At 34.8% G+C, this 22,072-nt stretch overlaps 1 protein-coding gene across 1 annotated transcript; it reads left to right on the top strand.

Moving 5' to 3' along the window:
* Positions 1–13,654: 13,654 nt before the first annotated feature.
* LOC107830162 (geraniol 8-hydroxylase) lies at positions 13,655–17,842 on the top strand. Its single transcript, XM_016657640.2, has 3 exons — positions 13,655–14,301; positions 15,284–15,728; positions 16,880–17,842. The coding sequence occupies exons 1-3, from the start codon at positions 13,853–13,855 to the stop codon at positions 17,480–17,482; spliced, it is 1,497 nt and encodes a 498-aa protein (XP_016513126.2). The 5' UTR covers positions 13,655–13,852; the 3' UTR covers positions 17,483–17,842.
* The last annotated feature ends 4,230 nt before the right edge of the window (positions 17,843–22,072 follow it).

The raw sequence follows: 22,072 nt of genomic DNA, 5'->3' as shown, positions 1-22,072 counted from the left end.
TTCAAGTAGATGGCGGAGAGGTTTGTTGAATGGTTTGCAGCTGTAACGGAATTGATGGAGAGGGGTGTTTAATTTATGCTAGTGCCTATGAAGAGATTTGAGAAATACAGACGGCGAGCACATTGGCATTCATTTTTGCAGTATGATAACGAAAGAGGTGTTTTTGAAGTTCGCACCGCTATCCATAATAATCGGGGTAATAATGTACATACTGTAAATGAATCTGTAAGGTTATGCTCCTGTGGGAAATGGTCCATCTACCACATGCCTTGCTCACATGCCATCAAGTGTTTTCAACGTGTTGGTTATGCGGAGACCAACTATGTTGATCAACAATATAGTGTTTCCAAGTACCTAAACACATATAGTGGTCAGTTGCAGCCAGTGGGTGCTGAGCATTATTGGCCTCCGGAACCATTTAAAATGGTGTGTAACAAGTCCTATTTGCGTAAAAGACAGGTGCAGAAGAGAACACGTATACGGAACCAAATGGATGTTAGTGACACCGTTTATGCGCGCAAATGTAGTATATGCTCGCAAACAGGACACGACCGTCGTAAATGTCCTTCAGCTGGTTTGGGTGGCAAAACTAATCAAGCTCGTGGTGGGTGTTCTTCTAGTGTACCTAACTACCCATGAGTTGATGTTGTAATAATTAGTTGTTATGTCTATGTTGCAAGATTTATGAAATAAAATTATGCTTGTTAACTATGATTTGTACTTTTCCATTTTACCTATTTAAATAATAATTTAATAAAATTATCTGTATATTTATTATGTGTGTGTTGTCTTGTCGAACTGAAAAAACTGACCAGCTGACATAAAGTTGTCTTGTCAACATCATGATATTTAACACGCAAAGTATAGCGCCATTAGATAGTATGTTATGTGTGCGTTGTCCTGTCGAACTGAAAAAGCTGACCAGCTGACATTAAGTTGTCTTGTCAATATCATGATATTTAACACGCAAAGTATAGCGCCATTAGATAGTACGTTATGTGTGTGTTGTCTCGCCTATAAATAACAGGCTCATTGTAGTTATGTTGTGTGCTCAAAATTTACTAAAAGCAAATATTTTATTAAAAGTAAGGTTTTTTTTACTTAAATCAAATATTACACAAATGGCTCAAGCTCTTCGTCCACCAAAGTGCAACTGTGGAAAAGCATGCTTGATGCAAAATTGTTGGGACGGTGGCGAAGTTGGACGCCGCTACTGGCACTGTATGAACCAGTTTTACAAGGTTCCCGGCGAACCTATTTGTAATTTTCAGGAATGGGTTGATGAACCATGTTATCAGGAATGTTATAGAGAACAACTGCAGTTTCTTCATAATATGTGTTTAAGACAACAGGAACATGAAAAAGAAAGTAATACAATTATTGCAGACTTGAGGGCGAACCTGAAGGAGGTGGGAGAAGAAAAATGAAAAACACAATGGAATTGTGAAGCACAAAGGATCGGAAAAAAAATATAAACTGGAACTTGCGGAGGTGAAGGCGAAACTGAAAGAGGTAGAAGAAGAAAAAGAACAACTGGAAGAACGATTTAAGTGGTTGGAGCGAAGAATAAATGGCAACCGGGGCTAAATAATGGCATGTATGTGTTTAGTGTATTTTTCATATTTCATGTATTTTTATTATGTTGGCCTGTTATGTTTGTGTTTGTGATTGTGTTTGTGTTGTAGTAATGTTTTTCTTGTTTGTTGTACTAAATTTTATTTTAATTGAAGTAGAAGTTAAGTTTAAGTGCTTGTGTTGTACTACATTTTATTTTAATTGAAGTGGAAGTTAAGTTTAAGTGCTTGTGTTTTATTAAATTTTATTTTATGAAACTATCAAACGAATGGAGAACTAAAAAAAGTAATGTGCATATTCGATTAAATATTGTTGTTAATGTATACAAAAATATTATTTACACCATGTCAATGTGTCCCGCATCCGGTGTGTCTCAATGCAGCCGTTGGCCTGAGGCGCATCCCCTCCCGCCCGGGTACTCTATCAGGATCATCATCATCAAGTCGTCTCCTTATAGCCGGATGTGGCGCAGGATGACATGTATCGGTGGTGCTGTCAGCTCCAGTAGAAGGCTACATAATAATATGAAACTTAGTATAGAAAACTACATAACAATTCACAACAATTTATATTGTCTTACCATCATCGTCTCTAGATCCTGAATGTAGTCATTTGTCGCTGCATCGCATGAAGCCTTAAAAGGAAATTAATAAAGTTAAAGAAAATAAATAAGTTACAATTAAAACAAATTCAAATTCAAATTCAATACTAATAAACTCATACCTGCGCATGTGATGTGGAGCCATAACTCAGTCGGCGCACACTATAAAAATCACGGGTCGGTCGATCCTCAACAGTGGTAGACGAGCCTGGGAAGTATCTACCCCAATCCACTCCTTGAATATCCGAGCCCGTGATCAATAATTGACCCGATGGGGTCACCTGCGATGGCACTGGAATGCGATAAATTCCAAGGCTGTAAGACGGCATGTCCGTCTCATGCATGCCACCTGCCATATCAGCAGCAACATCATTAGCAGGAGCCTCAACGCCCCCTCGATGGGGACCACCTCCTTTCCGCCCACGACCACGTCATCCGGCACCACCAGCTTGTCGGCCACCACCAGCTCGTGGGATACCACGACCTCGATGGTACTGCGCTGGGTCCATATAATCAGCCTCGTGTGCCAAACGCTGATCCGATCGGGCTCGCTGCAGTGTCTGGGCAGCCACATCCATGAATCGACGACTATACTCCTGCATGGCCACATGATCGTGGACATAACTCTGCATCTGCTGCCCCATATGATAGACGGTATGTAATCCAATCGCCTGCACAAAGTAAAAAATATAAACTACATATTTGGCACTAAATTACAGCTATATAACTAATAATAACAGAAAACATACCAGGGCCTCGTGTCTCCCAGCATATGGGACGTACCGACCGTATGCCTGATGAACTGGGTTCCCGATAAAAAGTCGGGAAACAGTACGGTACCATGTCATATAACGTTGAATAGGAAAGTGCTGCGGAGGTGGGGTTAAGTCCCCTCGCCTGTCCCAAGTACCCAACTGCTCGTTAAGTTATGCCATAAATGTGTCGTCTGTCCTAGACCGATCATCTCTCTCATAATGTAAAGCATGCCATGCAGGCGGAGTCAGTATAGGTTGCGGCAGGCCAAACTGACGAAATACCCGCTCGGAGGCATGGTGCTCGACAATATCGAGGCATATGAGCGGGACAGAAGCCCTCCAAATATGTCGGTCGAACGTGCAATACGCTGGCAGGGTACCTATCACCTCATCGTTGTACGGCGTCCAGATGAACTATCAAATAAGAACACAAACCGTTAGTATGCACAACACTAAGTTAACCTATAACAAGTAAGTTTAGTTAGATATTCACCTGTGCGTCCTCCAGCAGATCCAACACATCCCTGCAGAGGGGGAGATTATGATGGACATCATACTCTCGTGCAAGAGTACGACGCATAACCCACTTACATGCTAGAGGGAGTTGCGGAATTTCTACATTAGCCGGTAGTTGTGGTAGAGGTAGCTGAAACAGCAGAAATCGCTCCCAGACCCAAACCTAACATACAAAGTTGACATAAAGTATAAGATTAACTATAACTAGGTAGAATTGTAACTAATGGACATATTATTTGAATATGTTATCACCTGTAGAAGCGACAAAAAGCCACCAACGTCTCTCTGTGTGCCTATGTAAGCCCAGCACATTTGCCTGTACAGATATGAGATGACAGCACCACCCCAGCTGTAGATGGTTGTATCCTCAAACCGGGCAATATGATGTAGAAAACGGAGGCTCACTAGGTTCCCCGAAGTGTTCGGGAACAAGACCCCCCTAAATAGAAGGAGCAACAACAGCCTCGTATATCGATGTACATCCACCTCCGCTGACTCATCGGTGATAGTATGGTGGATCTGCACCAGGTGGTCTCTAATGGGGACCAACTCTATACGATTGGACCCAGACGCTACCGCCTCGTCCTCCGGCATGAAACCCGTGAGCATGTGCAGCATATCCTAATATGCCTGCCGCGAATAATATCTCATGGTCGCAGCCAGTAAAACTGGCAAGCCATCAGCGGATAAACCATATAAAATCTCAGCGTCCTGGAGTGTGATGGTGGCCTCGCCGATGGGCAAATGGAAAGTGTGCGTCTCTGGTCGCCACCGCTCAATCAAGGTCGTGATCAAAGTATAGTCGAGCTGTATCCCGACAATCCTAATAATCCTATATAATCTCATCTCCTCCAGGTAATAGACCACGCGGGGATGTAGAACGCGAGGAGGACTCAAAAACTCCCACAATAGATCCACTATCCTAGCCCGGAAAGTTTGCGTAAGCAACTGTCCGTCCCATATATACTCGGATCTATGCTAGGGCTATAGGGCTAATAGATCCAACGTCCGAGGGGCCGAATGTATAGTCGTGTCCATGTCGTCAAATATAAATTCATATTTTTTAATAACTTAATTGTACAAATATTATATATATATATATATATATATATATATATATATATATATATATGGGTTCAGGGCTCGATATTTTGAGGACCAGTGACACCAAACTATCATTAATAATTATGTGTTTTTATTATAATTTAAATTCATATTTTTTAATAACTTAATTGTACAAATTATATATATATATATATATATATATATATATATATATATGATACCAAACTATCATTAATAATTATGTATTTTTATTATAATTTAAATTCATATTTTTTAATAACTTAATTGTACAAATTATATATATATATATATATATATATATATATATATATATATATATATATATATATATACAATTATTAACTTAATTGTACAAAGTTTGCATTATTAATGATAGTTTGGTGTCATTGGGCCTCAAAATATCGAGCCCTGAATATATATATATATATAATTTGTACAATTAAGTTATTAAAAAATATGAATTTAAATTATAATAAAAATACATAATTATTAATGATAGTTTGGTGTCACTGGTCCTCAAAATATCGATATATATATATATATACAATTATTAACTTAATTGTACAAAGTTTGCATTTTCAATAACCAGTATAAGATATTTAACAAAAGGAATTCTAAGCTAAAATACTACACATTACTATGCTACAAGGCTCTAAATTTTACTACGCTATAAGGGTCTACGTTTTACTACGCTAAAAAGATCTAGATTTTACTACGCCAAAAAATCTAGATTTTACTACACTAAAAAATAATCTAAACTAATCATAAACAACAAATAAATTTAATTGCATATAAAATACAAAACGGCATGAAAACACACATATATAAATCAGGATATTAACAGACAAATTTATTTTACTAATTAATATTTTTTTAGAAAATACTAATATTAAATCCGGATAAATTTAACATGCTAGTTTTGAAAAAAAACACAAACCGAAATAGAACACATACAAATCAAATAATATGCATTATTATAAATGTTTCAACTTAAAATAAATCGAAATACCTCGATTTAGAATTTTCGAAAAGCAAAAAGATTGAAATTTTGACTCCGAAAGTGTGAATCAACAATAACACGAAGCTCTACTCGAATGTGGGATCTACGTTCTTCAAGTTTTATGTGTCGGGGGACCCAAAAAAAAATTTTATGTTTAAAATGAGGGCAGAAGCGGGTATGGGGTGGGGGACCAAGAAGAGAGGGGAGTTAAAATAATGGAGGATGAATCGACATGGAAGACGGAGGGGATATAAAATATGTATGTATAGCGCCACTATACCTTGCTCTATACATTAACGGTGTCGTTATTGTTACTGTATAGCGCCAGGTATTATGGCGCTATATATAAAAATGTAATTTTTTTTTACCACCTATTTGTGTAGTTTGAGTCCAAAAGAACCACATTTTGGTTTCAGACTCTTATTTTAACTCCCCTCTCTTCTTGGTCCCTCACCCCATACCCGTTTCTGCCATTTTTTTTTAAAAAAAAAATTGGGTCCCCCGACACATAAAACTCGAAGAACGTAGATCCCACATTCGAGTAGAGCTTCGTGTTATTGTTGATTCACACTTCCGGAGTCAAAATTTCAATTTTTTGCTTTCCGAAAATTCCAAATTAAGGTATTTCGATTTATTTTAAGTTGAAACATTTATAATAATGCATATTATTTGATTTGTATGTGTTCTATTTCGGTTTGTGTTTTTTTTTCGAAACTAGCATGTTAAATTTATCCGGATTTAATATTAGTATTTTCTAAAAAAATATAAATTAGTAAAATAAATTTGTCTGTTAATATCCTGATTTATATATATGTGTTTTCATGCCATTTTGTATTTTATTTGCAATTAAATTTATTTGTGTCGAGTTTTATGTGTCGGGGGGACCCAAAAAAAAATTATAAAAAAATGGCAGAAACGGGTCTGGGGTGGGGGACCTAGAAGAGAGGGGACTTAAAATAATGGAGGATGAATCGACATGGAAGATGAAGGGGATATAAAATATGTATGTATAGCGCCACTATACCTGGCGCTATACATTAATGATGTATGTATAGCGCCAGGTATTGTGGCGCTATACCTGGGCGTGTCAGATTTTACAGTATAGCGCCACAATACCTGGCGCTATACATTAACGGTGTCGTTATTGTTACTGTATAGCACCAGATACTATGGCGTTATATATAAAAATGTAATTTTTTTTTACCATCTATTTATGTAGTTTGAGTTCAAAAGAACCACATTTTGATTCCGGACTCAAGGTGATAGTGTAGTTCAGTATTTATGTACCCTATTTGTCAGGTATTCAGTGGTATGGTGACTCAACAAAGGCTTCAATGAAAACAAGGTATATATATGCATGGTTTATCCTTCCACATTTAGCCTGAACTTAGCTTTTGGTACTCATGGCCCAATCAAATTGCTGGCCGCATCAATTCATGGTCTCAATACCCTACTGAAGATGCTTATTTTGTATTTCTTTGGTTTTCTGTGTACTCCTTAATGCTTATATCAGTTCCACAATTATTATTGTGTTATAAAATAAAGACTATAAAGTAAAGACAAGTATAGAGAGAAACTGATATATTATTCGAATTCAAACTGATGTACATAATGAACTGAAATCTCTTCTATTTATAGAAGAAAGGAAGCTGCTGTGTAAGCTACTACTATACCAGATATGGATAATCTTCTACTGAGAGCAATGTTTATCAATAACGGAGTACTGAAAGGATAAACTTATTATACCCGGTATGGATAATCTTCTACCGGGGTAATGTTTATCCATAACCGGGTATCGAAGTGATAAGCTTCTTCAGGAAGCTTATTTCCAATAGAGTACTTAAATAGATAAACATATTTACGGTGGAGTCCCATATGGATAAGCTTCTTCAGGAAGCTTATTTACAACGGAGTACTAAATGAACATCCATAATATAATATATTTATAACACTCCCCCTTGGATGTTCATTAAAAGATAATGTGCCTCATTAAAACCTTACTAGGAAAAACCACGTGGGAAAAAATCCTAGTGAAGGAAAAAGAGTACACATATTTAGTAATACGCATTGCTGGATTGTCACACATTTTACTCCCCCTGAAGAAAACCTTATTTCAAATATTTGAGTCTCCGCATTCCAATATTGTATACCATATTCTCAAAAATTGATGTTGGTAAAGACAATCTGTTGGATTGTCACTTGAACTAATTTGATGCACATCAATGTCACAATTTTCCTGAAGATCATGTATGTAGAATAATTCTGGTGAAATGTTCTTCGTTCTATCTCCTTTTATAAATCCTCCCTTTAATAGTGCTATGCATGAAACATTGTCTCCATATAATATTGTGGGTTTTTTATCACATTCCAACCCACATGTTTCTCGAATGAATCACTGATCTCAATCATATGCACTCCCTGCTTGCCGGTTTGAAATCGAGCTTTATGGGTATCGGATAAATAACCTGCATCTGCATTACCAATATGATCTGCACCACTTTTGTTAGCATTAGCAAGATAAATAAGTGCACCATCTACACCGAGATAGAGTATTTCAAGACCAAGGAGCTTCTCATCCTCTTCTAGAGGTTGGAACGGATCCTTATTCACTTCAAGTGATTGAATATTCATTGGTGTACTTAATGGGTACACTTTGTCCATGTAAAAGTATTTTTAAGACCCTCTTGGAGCTCTTCCGGAGTTCCAATAAGATTTATGTCACCAACGTAAACAGCAAGTATAACAAATTTTGATGACATTTTCTTTATAAAAATACATAGACAAATAACATAATTTATGTAACTTTCTTTCAGCAAATATTTCCTGAGGCGATTATACCACACGCGCACAGATTGCTTTAAACCGTACAAAGATCTTTATAATTTGATCGAGTACATTTCTCAAGACTTTGAATTATATGCTTCGGGCATTTTCAATCCTTCAAGGATTTTCATATAGATTTAGCCAAATAAGTCATATAGGTTAAGACTTGTATCTAAATGGTATGATATCTTCAAGTGTCTGGACTGCTAGTCCGATCCTCACAATCTTTTATAATATTGTGCACTATATTGTATTAAATATATCGTCGACGGACATTTTGTGTCAGTTCCGAAGCGACATGACTTGTGGAGATCTCATCACTTTCTTTATTTTCAGGTACCTGAACTTTTTTGGGAGTTTCATGAAATGTTATGTCGTGGGCTCTTCTAGAGCTTATTTCCTCCTCATTATGATCATTTTGATCATTAGCTCCTACTATTTTTCAAGGATTGTTACATTTGGAACCGATTGGTCTACCACGCTTCATGCGTACAGTAAACTCTATCCTTCAGGGATTTTAATTTTAATAGGAGTATTTGCGGCTGAAATATGATATTTAATTTTGGATCAGCAAATGTTTCTGGCATTCGACTTGAATTATCTTCTAAGTGAGGATCATGATAATTCGATTCATATAGCATATTTTTCAACTGTTTATTCCATCCCCCAAATGTTAGAAAAACTAACATATATCCCCAATCATCTTTGGGAAACATATCTTTGTGTATTATGGTAGAGAAATTAATCATATACCACGCAATAAAAGATAGTAAAAATATTTGGTTTCTGATCCTAAACCAATTGTGAAGGGAGGACTTATCATATATTGTTGATCTGATGCATACAAGTGTTTCTATATGCAATTTAGAAAATCTTAGACCAACACATGAATCTTTGTTCTCATAAGCAATGGTTTAGCCATTAATAGGAGGTATTCAATGTTAAACCAGCTTGGATATAAATCAGCATTATCAAGATGAATTGTCTTGATTTCATAATCTGAAAATTATGCTCTTAATCGAGAAAAGCAATTCCAAATGTCAAACTGCAGGTTGACAATAATTACACATGTAACTATCTCATATATGCACCTATAAGTGGTTCACATGATAGGTGAACGGGCCCATATTCACCTTTTATATATTTTAAAATCAGGGGTCTTAGTCCCAACTTTAGCTGGTATAATCAATTAATTATGAGAACAAGCAACACATGAGAATTCCTGAAGAATCTTCTAGTTCTTTAGTATATGCTTATCTGAATTCTCAAATAGCTCATTTAAAAATGGCAAATGAAAACTTCAAGTTTATCATGTCATGTGCAATCTCTTAGTAAACTTCTGGTTTACTATGGCATAAACTTTTGCTTTAGTAAACTTCTGGTTTACTGTAATACATGATATAGTACAAATTAAAGAATAAGGCGGGTAACTTCTCATATACATATTATTTTACCCCCTATGATTGTGGAAACATGAAGATTATCAATCTTCCAATCATTTGTAGTCTCGATATGATAGTCATTTGTATTAATAAACTTCAGATTTACTACAACATATGTTTTGACCATAATCATATAATATGAATGACATATTTGTATATAAGCTCTTCGAGAGCCTTCATTTATTATCCACAATCTAATATTTATCTGGCACTACTGGTGTCATGTATTCTTTAGGCAAACATTTAGCTCTTCAGGAGTTGTTGATACATTTTGTACTATCAAATATTGCTCAGACACTGCTGGTGTCATGAGAGAAAATCACAATCAAATAAACAATATAAAATAATTGTTTAAGCACACGAAAACTCCTCTTCATAATATTTTTCCACTTCAGGAGGCAATTTCAATTGTGTTACTTCTTCAGAAGCAAATTTAAAATATGAAATATTGAGTATATATTCTCTCAATTATATTAACTCTTCTGGAGGTGAATTGTAATGTATTCACATCAAGAGCGCGTTCATATTTACCCGACTTATTAGTATTGTCATATTCACTTCAGGGAATGGATTAATATTATCAAAAGTTCTCATCCTTCAGGAAATCGAACATAATTATCTGAATGCGCATTAATCACATCAAATTGTGATGCCTCAACTTCTTTTAAAATATTTACTACTTCAGGAGCAAATCGAGGCGTGCATTTAATATAGAGAATATTTATGTAGCTTATCTTCAATTGTAACCATAGAAAGCCTAAATTATCACTTCTGGTGATCATAGGCATATACCACTTCTGGTAGTTAACAAAATATAATTACAATGAGATATATGAAATATAACCACTTCTTGTGGTTGTATATTTCTTGCAAACTCTGCTAGAGTTTAAGTTGATCTAATAATGTTATCCATATTCTTTAAAATGACATAAACAAGATATATTATAGTAAACATCATTATCAAATCATAATTTTTCTTTATGTACAACAATTACATAATCATATTATCTATTACAAATAACAAAAATTAAAATATTTACATTTCTACAGATTCACCACCGATTACATGACTTGTTTCTCCTTCTGGGAGTGCAAGGTAATCAGTTACATCCAAATGCATGAAGTCTAAATTATCTTCAGAAATAAAATTTGCTTCAACATTTTTCTCTGTCTTCTTTAGGGAGGCTTGATAAAAAAGCTCAACCAAGTGCTTTGGCGTACGACAGGTACATGACCAGTGCCCTTTTTCTCCACATCTATAGCATGCGTTTTCTGCATTTGGTGCTTGCACCGCTTCATGCTTTTGTTCCTTCCTTTTCCACTGCTGGTGGTGAGGAGTGTTCTTTGGTGCATTATTATTACCATGATTAGAGTTTCTTTCCCGACCACGACCATGACCACGACTGGGGCCACGACCTTTTCCACGTTTAGCCTGGTGGAAGTTCGTCTCATTCACTTCAGGGAATGGACAAGAACCAGTAGGTCGGCTTTCATGATTTTTCATTAATAGCCCATTATGTTGCTCGGCTATAAGAAGATGTGAGATAAGTTCAGAATACTTTTTAAATCCCATCTCTCGATATTGCTGCTGCAGGAGCATATTCGAGGCATGAAAAATGGTGAAAGTTTTCTCCAACATATCATGATCAGTAATATTATCACCACATAACTTCAATTGGGAAATAATTCTGAACATAGCAGAATTATACTCACTGATAGATTTAAAATCTTGTAGCCTTAGATGAGTCCAATCATATCGTGCCTGTGGAAGAACGACCATCTTCAGGTGGTTATATCTATCTTTCAAATTATTCCACAATATGACTGGATCTTTAACAGTAAGATATTCCATTTTCAGGCCCTCATCAAGGTGATGGCGTAGGAATATCATTGCTTTGGCACGGTCTTGGTTTGATGCCTGATTTTTGTCTTTGATGGTGTCTGCCAGACCCATCGCATCAAGATGAATTTCAGCATCAAGCACCCAAGACATGTAGCTTTTGCCCGATATATCCAGGGCTACAAATTCAAGTTTAGAAATATTTGACATTATTTAGGAAAAGAAAGTTCTTACCTCAGATACTCTCAAAATATTTGCTCGAGATGGTAGAGTCTCGTGTTGATAACGTGTTATAAAATAAAGACTATAAAGTAAAGACAAGTATAGAGAGAAACTAATATATTATTCGAATTCAAACTGATGTACATAATGAACTGAAATCTCTTCTATTTATAGAAGAAAGGAAGCTGTTGTGTAAGCTGCTACTATACCAGATATGGATAATCTTCTACTGAGAGCAATGTTTATCCATAACGAAGTACTAAAAGGATAAGCTTATTATACCCGGTATGGATAATCTTCTACCGGGGGTAATGTTTATCCATAACCGGGTATCGAAGTGATAAGCTTCTTCAGGAAGCTTATTTCCAATAGAGTACTTAAATAGATAAACATATTTACGGTGGAGTCTCATATGGATAAGTTTTTTCAGGAAACTTATTTACAACGGAGTACTAAATGAACATCCATAATATAATATGTTTATAACATATTGGGCATATTTAGACTTTGTAAGTAATGATTATTTGTTTTTACATGAAGTGCCGGCACACAGTAGTTGTGGCGTTAATGCAAAATTGTGTCTAATACTCTTGGTTAGATTATCAGGATTCAGTTAGGGAAAATTGGTTGTAGACTTGTAGTGATATACTTTTCCCATTATATAAAGATGCCCCAAATACTTCCCTGCTTAGTAAAACATTATGCTGGGATTCACAATGTGCTATTGTACAAGCCCCTCATTTTGATACTGGCTTGGAAAAGTTCTTTCTTGATGGTGTTCTGCTATTTGATTTGTTCTCAAACCTTCTTACTGACATTTTGCTGCTGACATGAGTATTTTATATATAGTATAACTTATTTCGGTGTTTAATTGCAAGGTTTATTTCCATGAAATACCCGATGAGGTCATTGATAGCTTGATAATTATGTCAGTGTCTTTAAATGAGGAAGGATTGTTCTTTACCTGGAACACTAACGATTAATACAATTGTGAAGATTTAAAAGGGGATTACACTTAAGTTGCTGGTGGGTAATGCTTCAAAAGTACCATCCGCGCATCGCGCGAGTTTTAATACTAGTTAATAAGTATAGAGAAATAATTTTAAAAACAAATCTCATCCTTTCAAAATTAACAAGAATACATGTTACTTACCCAAATCTATATCGAACATTTACCGGAGAAAATTCTGATGGGAGGAGCCGCTACCCATCTAAATACTCTTTATCAACTTCAACCCATAATGTCCAAACTATTATTCCCTCTGTTCCAGTTTATGTGAACTTATTTACTCTTTAGTCCGTTTCAAAAAGAATAACCCATTTTTAAATTTGGTAACAATTTAGCTTGAACTTACAATTTTATCCTTAATGAGAAGTTTTTATAACCACACAAATACTCTAGGCCCTTTTTTAAATTGTTTAGGACCACAGATTTCAAAAGTCTTTCATTTTTTCTTAAACTCCGTACTCAGTCAAATATATTCACATAAATTGGAACGAAGGGAGTAGCTTGTTTGGCCGAGCTTTTTTCTTGGCCAAAAATGATTTTTTTTTTTTTTTTGTTAAAATTGTTTTTTTCTTCAAAGTCAAGGTGTTTGGTCAAGTTTTTTGAAGGAAAAAAAATAGTTTTAAGTAGAAGTTTTTGAAAAGTTTCTCCCAAAAATACTTTTTGACAAAAAATACACTTAAAAATATATTTTAATAGGTTGGTCAATCAATAATTGTTGCTCAATCACTTAATTGATTTGACTTCACTTTATTTAAATATAGGGACCAGGCGAGCGGTGAAGGCTCATTTAGTAGATAGCGAGAGAGGTGCAAGCACCTTACTCCTATCAAAATGAGAAGGAGCAAGCGGAAACTTTGAATAACAACCAACCAGGTCACTTTTTTTTGTTTCTGCGGTCAAACATTGACACCTTCAACTTATTGGATAACACAGTATTTAACCACTAGCTAATTGTTTTGTGGCGAAGAAGACAGAAGTAAGCCATGAATTACTTAGCCATTGTGGGTGTATTACTACTTGCTTGGACTTTGTTTCAATGCATTTCTTGCCTTTTAGTAACCAACAGAAGTAACAAAAAACTTCCACCAGGTCCAATTCCCCTACCATTGATCGGAAATCTTCACAACATTCTTGGTGGTCAACCCCATCAGTCCCTGGCGAAGCTAGCTGACAAATTTGGCCCAATAATCAGCCTCAGATTGGGCCAAATAACGACGGTGGTAATATCTTCATCAGCCGTGGCAAAAGAAGTTATTCAAAAGCAAGACTTGGCCTTTAGCAGTAGAACAATCCCAGATGCAATCCATGCACTTAATCACTATCAGTTCTCTGTGATATGGCTACCAGTCAATACTCGGTGGAGAAGCCTCCGGAAAATCATGAATACTTATATCTTCTCCGGCAACAAGCTTGACGCAAATCAGCATCTCAGGTATATATCAAATCAAAAAACAATCTCATAGACTAGCCCCCAAGCTTCCAAAATTTCTTATTTTGAAAAGTGGTTTATTTGTGTATTTGGGTTTAGATTACATTTTTATATGTGGAGTTACCGTATTTTGATCCGTTTTGACCCAATGATTTAGTAGATCTAAGTAGCAGAAATGAGGTTGTTGAGGTGCATGTACGGGCACACTAGGATGGATAAGATTAGGACCGATGATATTCAGGAGAAGATGCACGTGGCTTCCATTGATGACAAGGCGTGGGAAGCGAGGCTCAGATGGTTCGGGCATGTTCAGAGGAGAAGCCCAAATGCTTTGGTAAGGAGGTCTGAGTGGCTGGTTGTGGAGGACACGAGAAGATATAGAGGGCGGCTTAAAAAGTATTGGGTAGAGGTGATTAGGCAGGATATGACGAGACTTCAGATTTCCGAGGACATAGCACTTGATAGGGAGATGTGGAGGTCGAGTATTAGGGTTGTAGGTTAGGAAGTAGTCGAGTCTTACCTTACTTCGTACCTTTGTGAGACTAGTCTGGTAGGATTTTTGTCTAAGATAGCTTCTGACAATTTTATGTCTTACTATTTCATTTTTAGTGCAGGACTACTAGCTATCTGTTTTGTTTTGCATTTTTCTTCTTGATTTTATGTTCCTATTTTTTCCTATGATTTCCGTGGTGATACTAATATTGTCTCTTTTTATCTTTTTGTTTTTTTTTTGAGTCGAGGGTCTTTCGAAAACAACCTCTTCACTCTTTTGGAGTTAGGGGTAAGGACTGCGTACACACTACCCTCCCCAGACCCTAGTAGTAGAATTTTACTGGGTTATTGTTGTTGTTGTTGATTTAGTAGATCGTTTCGGGTTTAACTAAATCAAATTATTAGCAAAGTCATATCATAATCCAATATGCTTAAACCTGAATGACTTGGCAGGTTACTGAAAAAATGTTGATTTTGCAACTTGTAATCTCAGGTCTCAAAAGATCCAAGATTTAATAGCTTATTGCCATCGGTGTAGCCAAACAAGGGACGCAGTGAGTATAGGCCAAGTTGCTTTTGAGACCTCTATGAATATACTTTCAAGTATAATTTTTTCCAAGGATGTAGTGGATCATTATGCAAATTTAGGTAAAGAATTCAAGGATTTGGTGTGCAAAATATCGGAAGAATCTGGTAAACCCAACTTGGCTGATTATTATCCCGTGCTGAAAAGGATAGATCCGCAAGGAATAAGGCGACGCTTAAGCAAGCATTTGAATATATTGTTGGAGCAGATTGAGGGATTGATTGATGAACGGTTGGAGCAAAGGAGGAAATCGTCAACTAGTAATAGCACAGATGTTCTTGATGTTTTGTTAAATATTAGCCAAGAAGATCCACAGGCTATTGACAGAAATCACATAGAACGGTTATGTTTGGTACGTTTTCAACTTCTTCATTAAGTTCCTTATTCCCCATATATGCTTTCATTAGGTTCCTTTTTTTTTCTTCCTTCTTTATACAAGTCAACTAATCAAGTATATTTTTAAAGATAGGGATTCTTTTTCATTTCTCCTGTCAAAGCCGACGTATTAACTTGACTTCATGAGCTAAAACGAAATGGACGTATGGATCGATTACGTATCAATCAGACCAACAAGAAGAGAAAGAAAGCTAACCTAGAGAGCTTAGCAGAGTTGAGCTTTAGGGGGGATTTTTTTCGTGAAAAAGTCAAGTATTCTATGCACACTTGATTTACTGGAATATTTGCTTGAAAAAATTTCTTCAGCTTCAAGCTTGGAATTTAAGTAGAATTAGTGTTATTTGACAATTAGCTGGAAGTCGGGTAATATTTGTGATTGACTTTTATTAGCCTATATTACTGACATAATTTACGTAAAAATAGCACGGGCTAGTCAGTTTTCGGATTGATCATTCAAAAATAGTCAGCGTTTGCAACGTCATTGAAAAATAGCCACTATTTTGTTGCAACAGAGACCGGTCCAGTATAATATACTGGAGATTGGTGCACTTGTGTATGAACTTCCAACATATTATGCTGGAACTCCAACACGCGGAAAGTTCCAACATAATATACTGGAGATTGGGACACTTGTGTATGAACTTCCAGCATATTATACTGGATCGGTATATTATACTGGAACTCCAGTATATTATGCTGGAGTATTTTCCGGATTTTGAACGGTGTTTTCGTTCAGATTTATCTTTACATGAAAAGTGACTAAATTTCGATTACTTTTGAAACTGTGGCTATTTTTGAATGATCACTTGTAAATCTGGTTATTTTTTAATTTCTCCCCCTTCCTCTTTGGACAAATTGCAGCAATTTATTCGTCATAGAAAGTTTATATGGATAATAGGGGACGAACTAATAGTCATATGCCAAATTATTCTATTTATGTTGAAAAAATGATACACATTATTTACTGCCTCAGAATTATGGGAGTATCTATTATATATTTACTACCTTATAAAAGCTAAATTATAAAGAAAAGAATCAATAGCACAATCAATTTAGACTAGTATATCACCATGATTTATTAATTTGTGCATCCCTTATATATTGCAGGACCTTTTCATTGCTGGAACTGATACAACTTCCAATACATTAGAATGGGCAATGGTAGAGATCATGAGAAAACCATACATAATGGACAAAGCTAAAGCCGAGCTTGCTGAAGTTATTGGCAAAGGCAAGGTAATAGAAGAAGCCGATGTTATTCATCTCCCTTATTTGCAGTGCATAGTTAAAGAAACCTTGCGAATACATCCAACAGTTCCCCTTTTGATTCGCAAGGTAGATCAAAACGTTGAGGCATGTGGCTATTTTATTCCAAAAGACTCTCAAGTCATAGTGCACCTATGGTCAATTGGTCGCGACCCAACTATATGGGAAGAGCCTTTAGTATTTAAGCCTGAGAGGTTTTGGGGTTCGAAAATAGACGTTCGTGGCCAGGATTTTGAACTCATTCCTTTTGGTGTTGGTCGGAGAATTTGCCCGGGGTTACCTTTGGCAGCCAGGACATTGTCTGTAATGTTGGGTTCATTGTTGAATTCATTTGATTGGAAAGCTGAAGGGGATATTGCACCAGAACATTTTGATGTGGAAGAAAAGTTTGGCCTTACACTGGCAAGATCAATTCCTTTACGAGTTATCCCTATTCCACTATAGTTGGCCATTTAATAACAACAACAACAACATACTTAATATAGTCCCACAAAGTAAGGTTTTGGGAGGTCAATATGTGTGCAGAACTTACCCCCTATCTTGAAAGGTAGAAAGGCTATTTTCGAAAGACCTCGACTCGAGAAATTAGCCATTTAATAACATTATTATATATTGACAAGCCAACAACCACAACTATAAAATCGGAAGTCTTGATGTTATGTCTTAGTCATGAATAATGAAGTTGCAAATGTTACTATATTAGTTTTAGATTTGTGTGTGCAAACTTCCTTAGCACATACCTTATTTTTTGTACTTGTATACTCTTGTATAAGTATAATGAAAGAGGTTCGTATTATCATGGTATCATACGGAACATGGGGCAAGGACCTTTGGAATGTTAAAAAGAAATATAGAAACGGGAAGGCAAAATACATAAATAGACTCTTTAAGTTGTCACTAACAATCAAATGAAAACCTTAATTGAGTCCTTTTTTATTTTGACACTTCAAGTGACTATTAAATAGATTAAGTAAACATCTGACCCAGTCAACTCACCTCGCGTGTAATACACTTTCGGAGACGCCCGTTGTCTACCCATCCCAAATAGTTATAAACAGTAATTGTATGTGTAATTCCGAATATATCCTTAATGAAGTCTCTAATTTAAGCCCAAAATCCAAACCCTAATTTTCACTTCCTCATTTATTTCTTCCTTTTCTTTCTGTTAGTTGCATCTTTTCCACTCCATTGTTGGTGATCTTTTCTTTCAATTGGAAATAATTTGTCAGCTTTAGGTCACTAAGCAAAGAACCGTTCCAAAACAAGAGCACAATCATCAGGTCCATCTAGGGGTGGGCATAATGTGGGCAAATCCGAATTTTTTGAATTTTAAGTTTGCATTTTGGATTTAATTTTTAAAATATTTGGATATTGGATTTGATATTTTGAATTTTTGGATATCTAAAAATTCGAAATTTTTGCACTTTGTATTTAGTCCATTATCCATATGAGAATAGTAATAAGTTCAATATTTTACTCATTAGATATTATCTCATATATTCAATATTAATTACTAAGTTATTATCAAAATACTTTTTATTTAGATATGATTTTACTATCGCCCCTATTAATGTCAATGTTGTAGTTTTTTAATAATAATTTCATTACTTGAATACTTTATTTGGATGATTGCGGCAAAAATGAGAAATTTTTTAAGCAATTTAACATGAGTACTTCATTTGGATATTCATTTTGTAAAAAGTAGAAACATCTCAACTTATACGCTCAAAACCGAAAATTCATAATATCCAAACTGATTAATTCGAAACCAAACTTAAAAAATCCGATCAAATCCAAATTTATCTAGATTTGATTTGGATTGTCATTTATTCAATCCGATAACCGAAAATCCAAACCGAAATTTTCTTATCCAATCCGAATTGCCCGAACGCCCACTCCTACGGATCACTATGACCTACTTTCATCTCTGTTTGACCAGTCGGTATTACAGTCGGGCAAACTTATACCATTACGCTCACAAGCAGAATCTTAGCTCGAGCCTACCTACACTCCGTTTAGACATCTCAAGTATACTAATTCTTTATACAATTTCCTATTTTATCTGCGAAAAACACCGCCTGATTATGTACGGTTATTCCCTTAAACAACTTCTAATTCCTAATTTTCCATGTATAATATACCACAACACCCCAACTTCTATTCTCTTGACGGTTATAGGGTAAATACTTACTCACATCAGGTGTTTACAACAAACTATATTAACTCACTATGGTTAATTAATTTAATTAGATGAGAATACACGTAATTTACCATGGTTAAATGATTGAAGTTCATATGCAAGACACATGTCATATATCTATTGGTTTAGTGTAAACACCCAGAGCGAGTAAGTTTTTACCCGGTTATAGTGTGTAGATTTCCATATACTTTTGTACAATATGGACTAGAATAATTAAGAAACAAAGCCCACTGAAGTTGGATTCAGGCCACCAAGTGACTTCTCTGCATATATTAGGTTTAGCTGCCTGTAATGGTAAATAAATGGCTCTATATTCTTCTTCTTGTTTTATTTATTTCCAAAATCATTACGGTTCAATTGGTTTTTTGGCTTTTTACAAAGTTGTTTTTAGTTTTATGACTCTACCTCTTCTTTTTTTTTTACACATGAGAGATTTACTTTTACGCGTAAGAGATTTGTCTTTTACACATAAAAGATCTAAAAAGATCATTTTCTTAAATTCAAAATTATAAAAGGCCATAATATACAAATAGCACAAATTTAAATGGTTACCCTTGTGGGCTACTCTTACTATTACCAAGTCAATTATGTTAAATGTTATTATGTCTACTCTTCAGAAGAATTTTGTCGACTATTTATTTTCTAAGCGCGCAATACATCTAGAGAGAAATTATCTATTTAAAGGGTACTACTATAAGTCTATAACTACTACCTTTTGTACCAAAAATACAAATGTTATTAAAATATATAAGAAGAAAACAATGAGTGCATTTGTGGTGTATATTACATCTCGCTTGAGGGTAACAAGTATATAAAAGTTTAGGGATGTACAAAGAAAACCGACAAATCATATCAACCCGATAATCCGAGTCAAATCGGGGAAAAAAATCCAACTATGATTTGGTGTTAGAAAAAAAACCCGACCATAATTGGTTTGGTTTGGTTTGGTTTTAACTAAAGAAAGTCAAACCGAAATCAAACCAACCCGACATTACATATATAGAAATTTTAGATATATTTAATATACAAATATACTTATTGTGATGTAATTTATAAATATTTCTTAAACTTTTTTATAATTTTATCTCTTAAGACATTATTATTTTAAGGTTGGACTTAGAACTTTTGAATATTCCAATAAGTTTTATAGCGATTAATATTAGTAACTTAAATAATGCTAGCAAAAGCCCAAACCAAAATTAAAACAATGTATTGAATATCTATTTTTGTTTTGCAATGATTTAGATAAAAATGCATAACTTATTTTTATTTTTTCTTTAGCGTTTAGTCATGTAATTAATACTTCCTTATTAGTCTACTATTTTAGCATGACTTAGTACTTTTAGATTATGTTTATTTTTATTATGACTTTTTAATTAACAATATTTACATTACATAATTTTATTGTCTTTATATTGTTGAATATTTTAGGATAATGCATGACACATATTTTGTATTATTTTCTTGAAAATACCTTATATAGTTGTATCTGACTAGAATTAAAGAAATATTTTAATCACAAATTTTATGTTTTTGTGCTACGAAGATTTTACTGGGAAAAATCCGAAAAAACCCAAATAACCCGAAAACCTGAGAAAAATCAAAATTGAAAAACCGAGTTTTATTGGTTTGATTTGATCTTTAGATTTAATAACCTGACACAATTAGTTTGATTTGGTAATTGCAAAACCCGAACGAACCCGACCTACTTACACCCCTATATAAAACTATATTTGAAGTGTATATAACAATTTTTAATAATTTCACTCTTTAGTTTCGTATTTTTGTAGAATTTAAAAAATAAACAGCATATTTGTTAGACAGGTTTTCTTTGAGCCCTGAATTTTGTATTTTTATTATGAATAGCTGAAATATAGAACCTTATGTCTAAAAATAGACCTGAAATTATTACTCCTTTCAGTTCACAATAAGTGACCAATTTGCTTTTAGCACGTCCATTAAGAAAATATTAAATTCTATACAAAAATACCTAGTATGACTAAACTACCCCTAATTAAACATTTAATGTGAGGAGTAAGAAACTTTTTTAGGGATATATACATAGGGGTTATTTTGTAAAAACAAATTGAATTCTTTCTTGATTACATAACTGGACACTTATTTTGAACCAAAATGAAAAAGCAAATTGGACACTTATTGTGAATTGGAGGGAATAGTATTATTTTTTCTCTTAAAATGGCATGTCATAACTCATAGCCAATGAGATTCTTATGAGAATGTGAGGCTCTAAATTTCGAAATATTAGTGGTGGGACAATGAAGTACCTACCACCAAAGAATGTGGTGCAGTGGATGAGATTGATCTTTCCTTAATCAGAGGTTTTGGATATTTTTCTTAATTAGAGGTTTTGGGTTCGAACCCTGAGTATGAAAAAATTCTTGGTAGAGAGCGTTTTTTCCAAATGGAACCTTATGTGGTGCGAATCCGAATATAGTTAAACTTCAATACGGATACCGAACACCGGGTGGAAAAGGAACAATGAAGTACCTTAAGCAATCTCTCTTTCTCTTTCTTAATTACGAAGCTTTGATTCTCCCACTTTTATCATCTTCCTATGGTCGGTTTGGACGGAAATAAATGGTAGTACTACATTTCCAATTTATTTATTGAACCTACAATATGCTAAAGTAAAGAAAGAAAAGAAAATTCCAGATATGCAAATCTGAATAGATAATTGTGAGTTCGAAATTGTCCTTAAAAAAAATACTACTATATATTATCATGTTGGAAGTAAATTCAACCGCTTAATATCACAAATTTTCAAATATTTTAAAGTACGCCTAAGAAAATTATTACGATTTGTATTACTTCCT

Source organism: Nicotiana tabacum, chromosome 1 (assembly GCF_000715075.1).
Source record: "Nicotiana tabacum cultivar K326 chromosome 1, ASM71507v2, whole genome shotgun sequence".
In the NCBI taxonomy this organism is placed as follows: domain Eukaryota; kingdom Viridiplantae; phylum Streptophyta; class Magnoliopsida; order Solanales; family Solanaceae; genus Nicotiana; species Nicotiana tabacum.
This window is presented reverse-complemented; position numbering and strand designations above follow the sequence as displayed.

Bases quoted from the DNA above. Each gene is read 5' to 3' on its own strand.
- LOC107830162 (XM_016657640.2), top strand. From the start codon at position 13,853: ATGAATTACTTAGCCATTGTGGGTGTATTACTACTTGCTTGGACTTTG. The intron at 14,302-15,283 runs GTATATATCAAA...TTGTAATCTCAG, and splicing joins GACGCAAATCAGCATCTCAG to GTCTCAAAAGATCCAAGATT. The intron at 15,729-16,879 runs GTACGTTTTCAA...TATATATTGCAG, and splicing joins ACATAGAACGGTTATGTTTG to GACCTTTTCATTGCTGGAAC.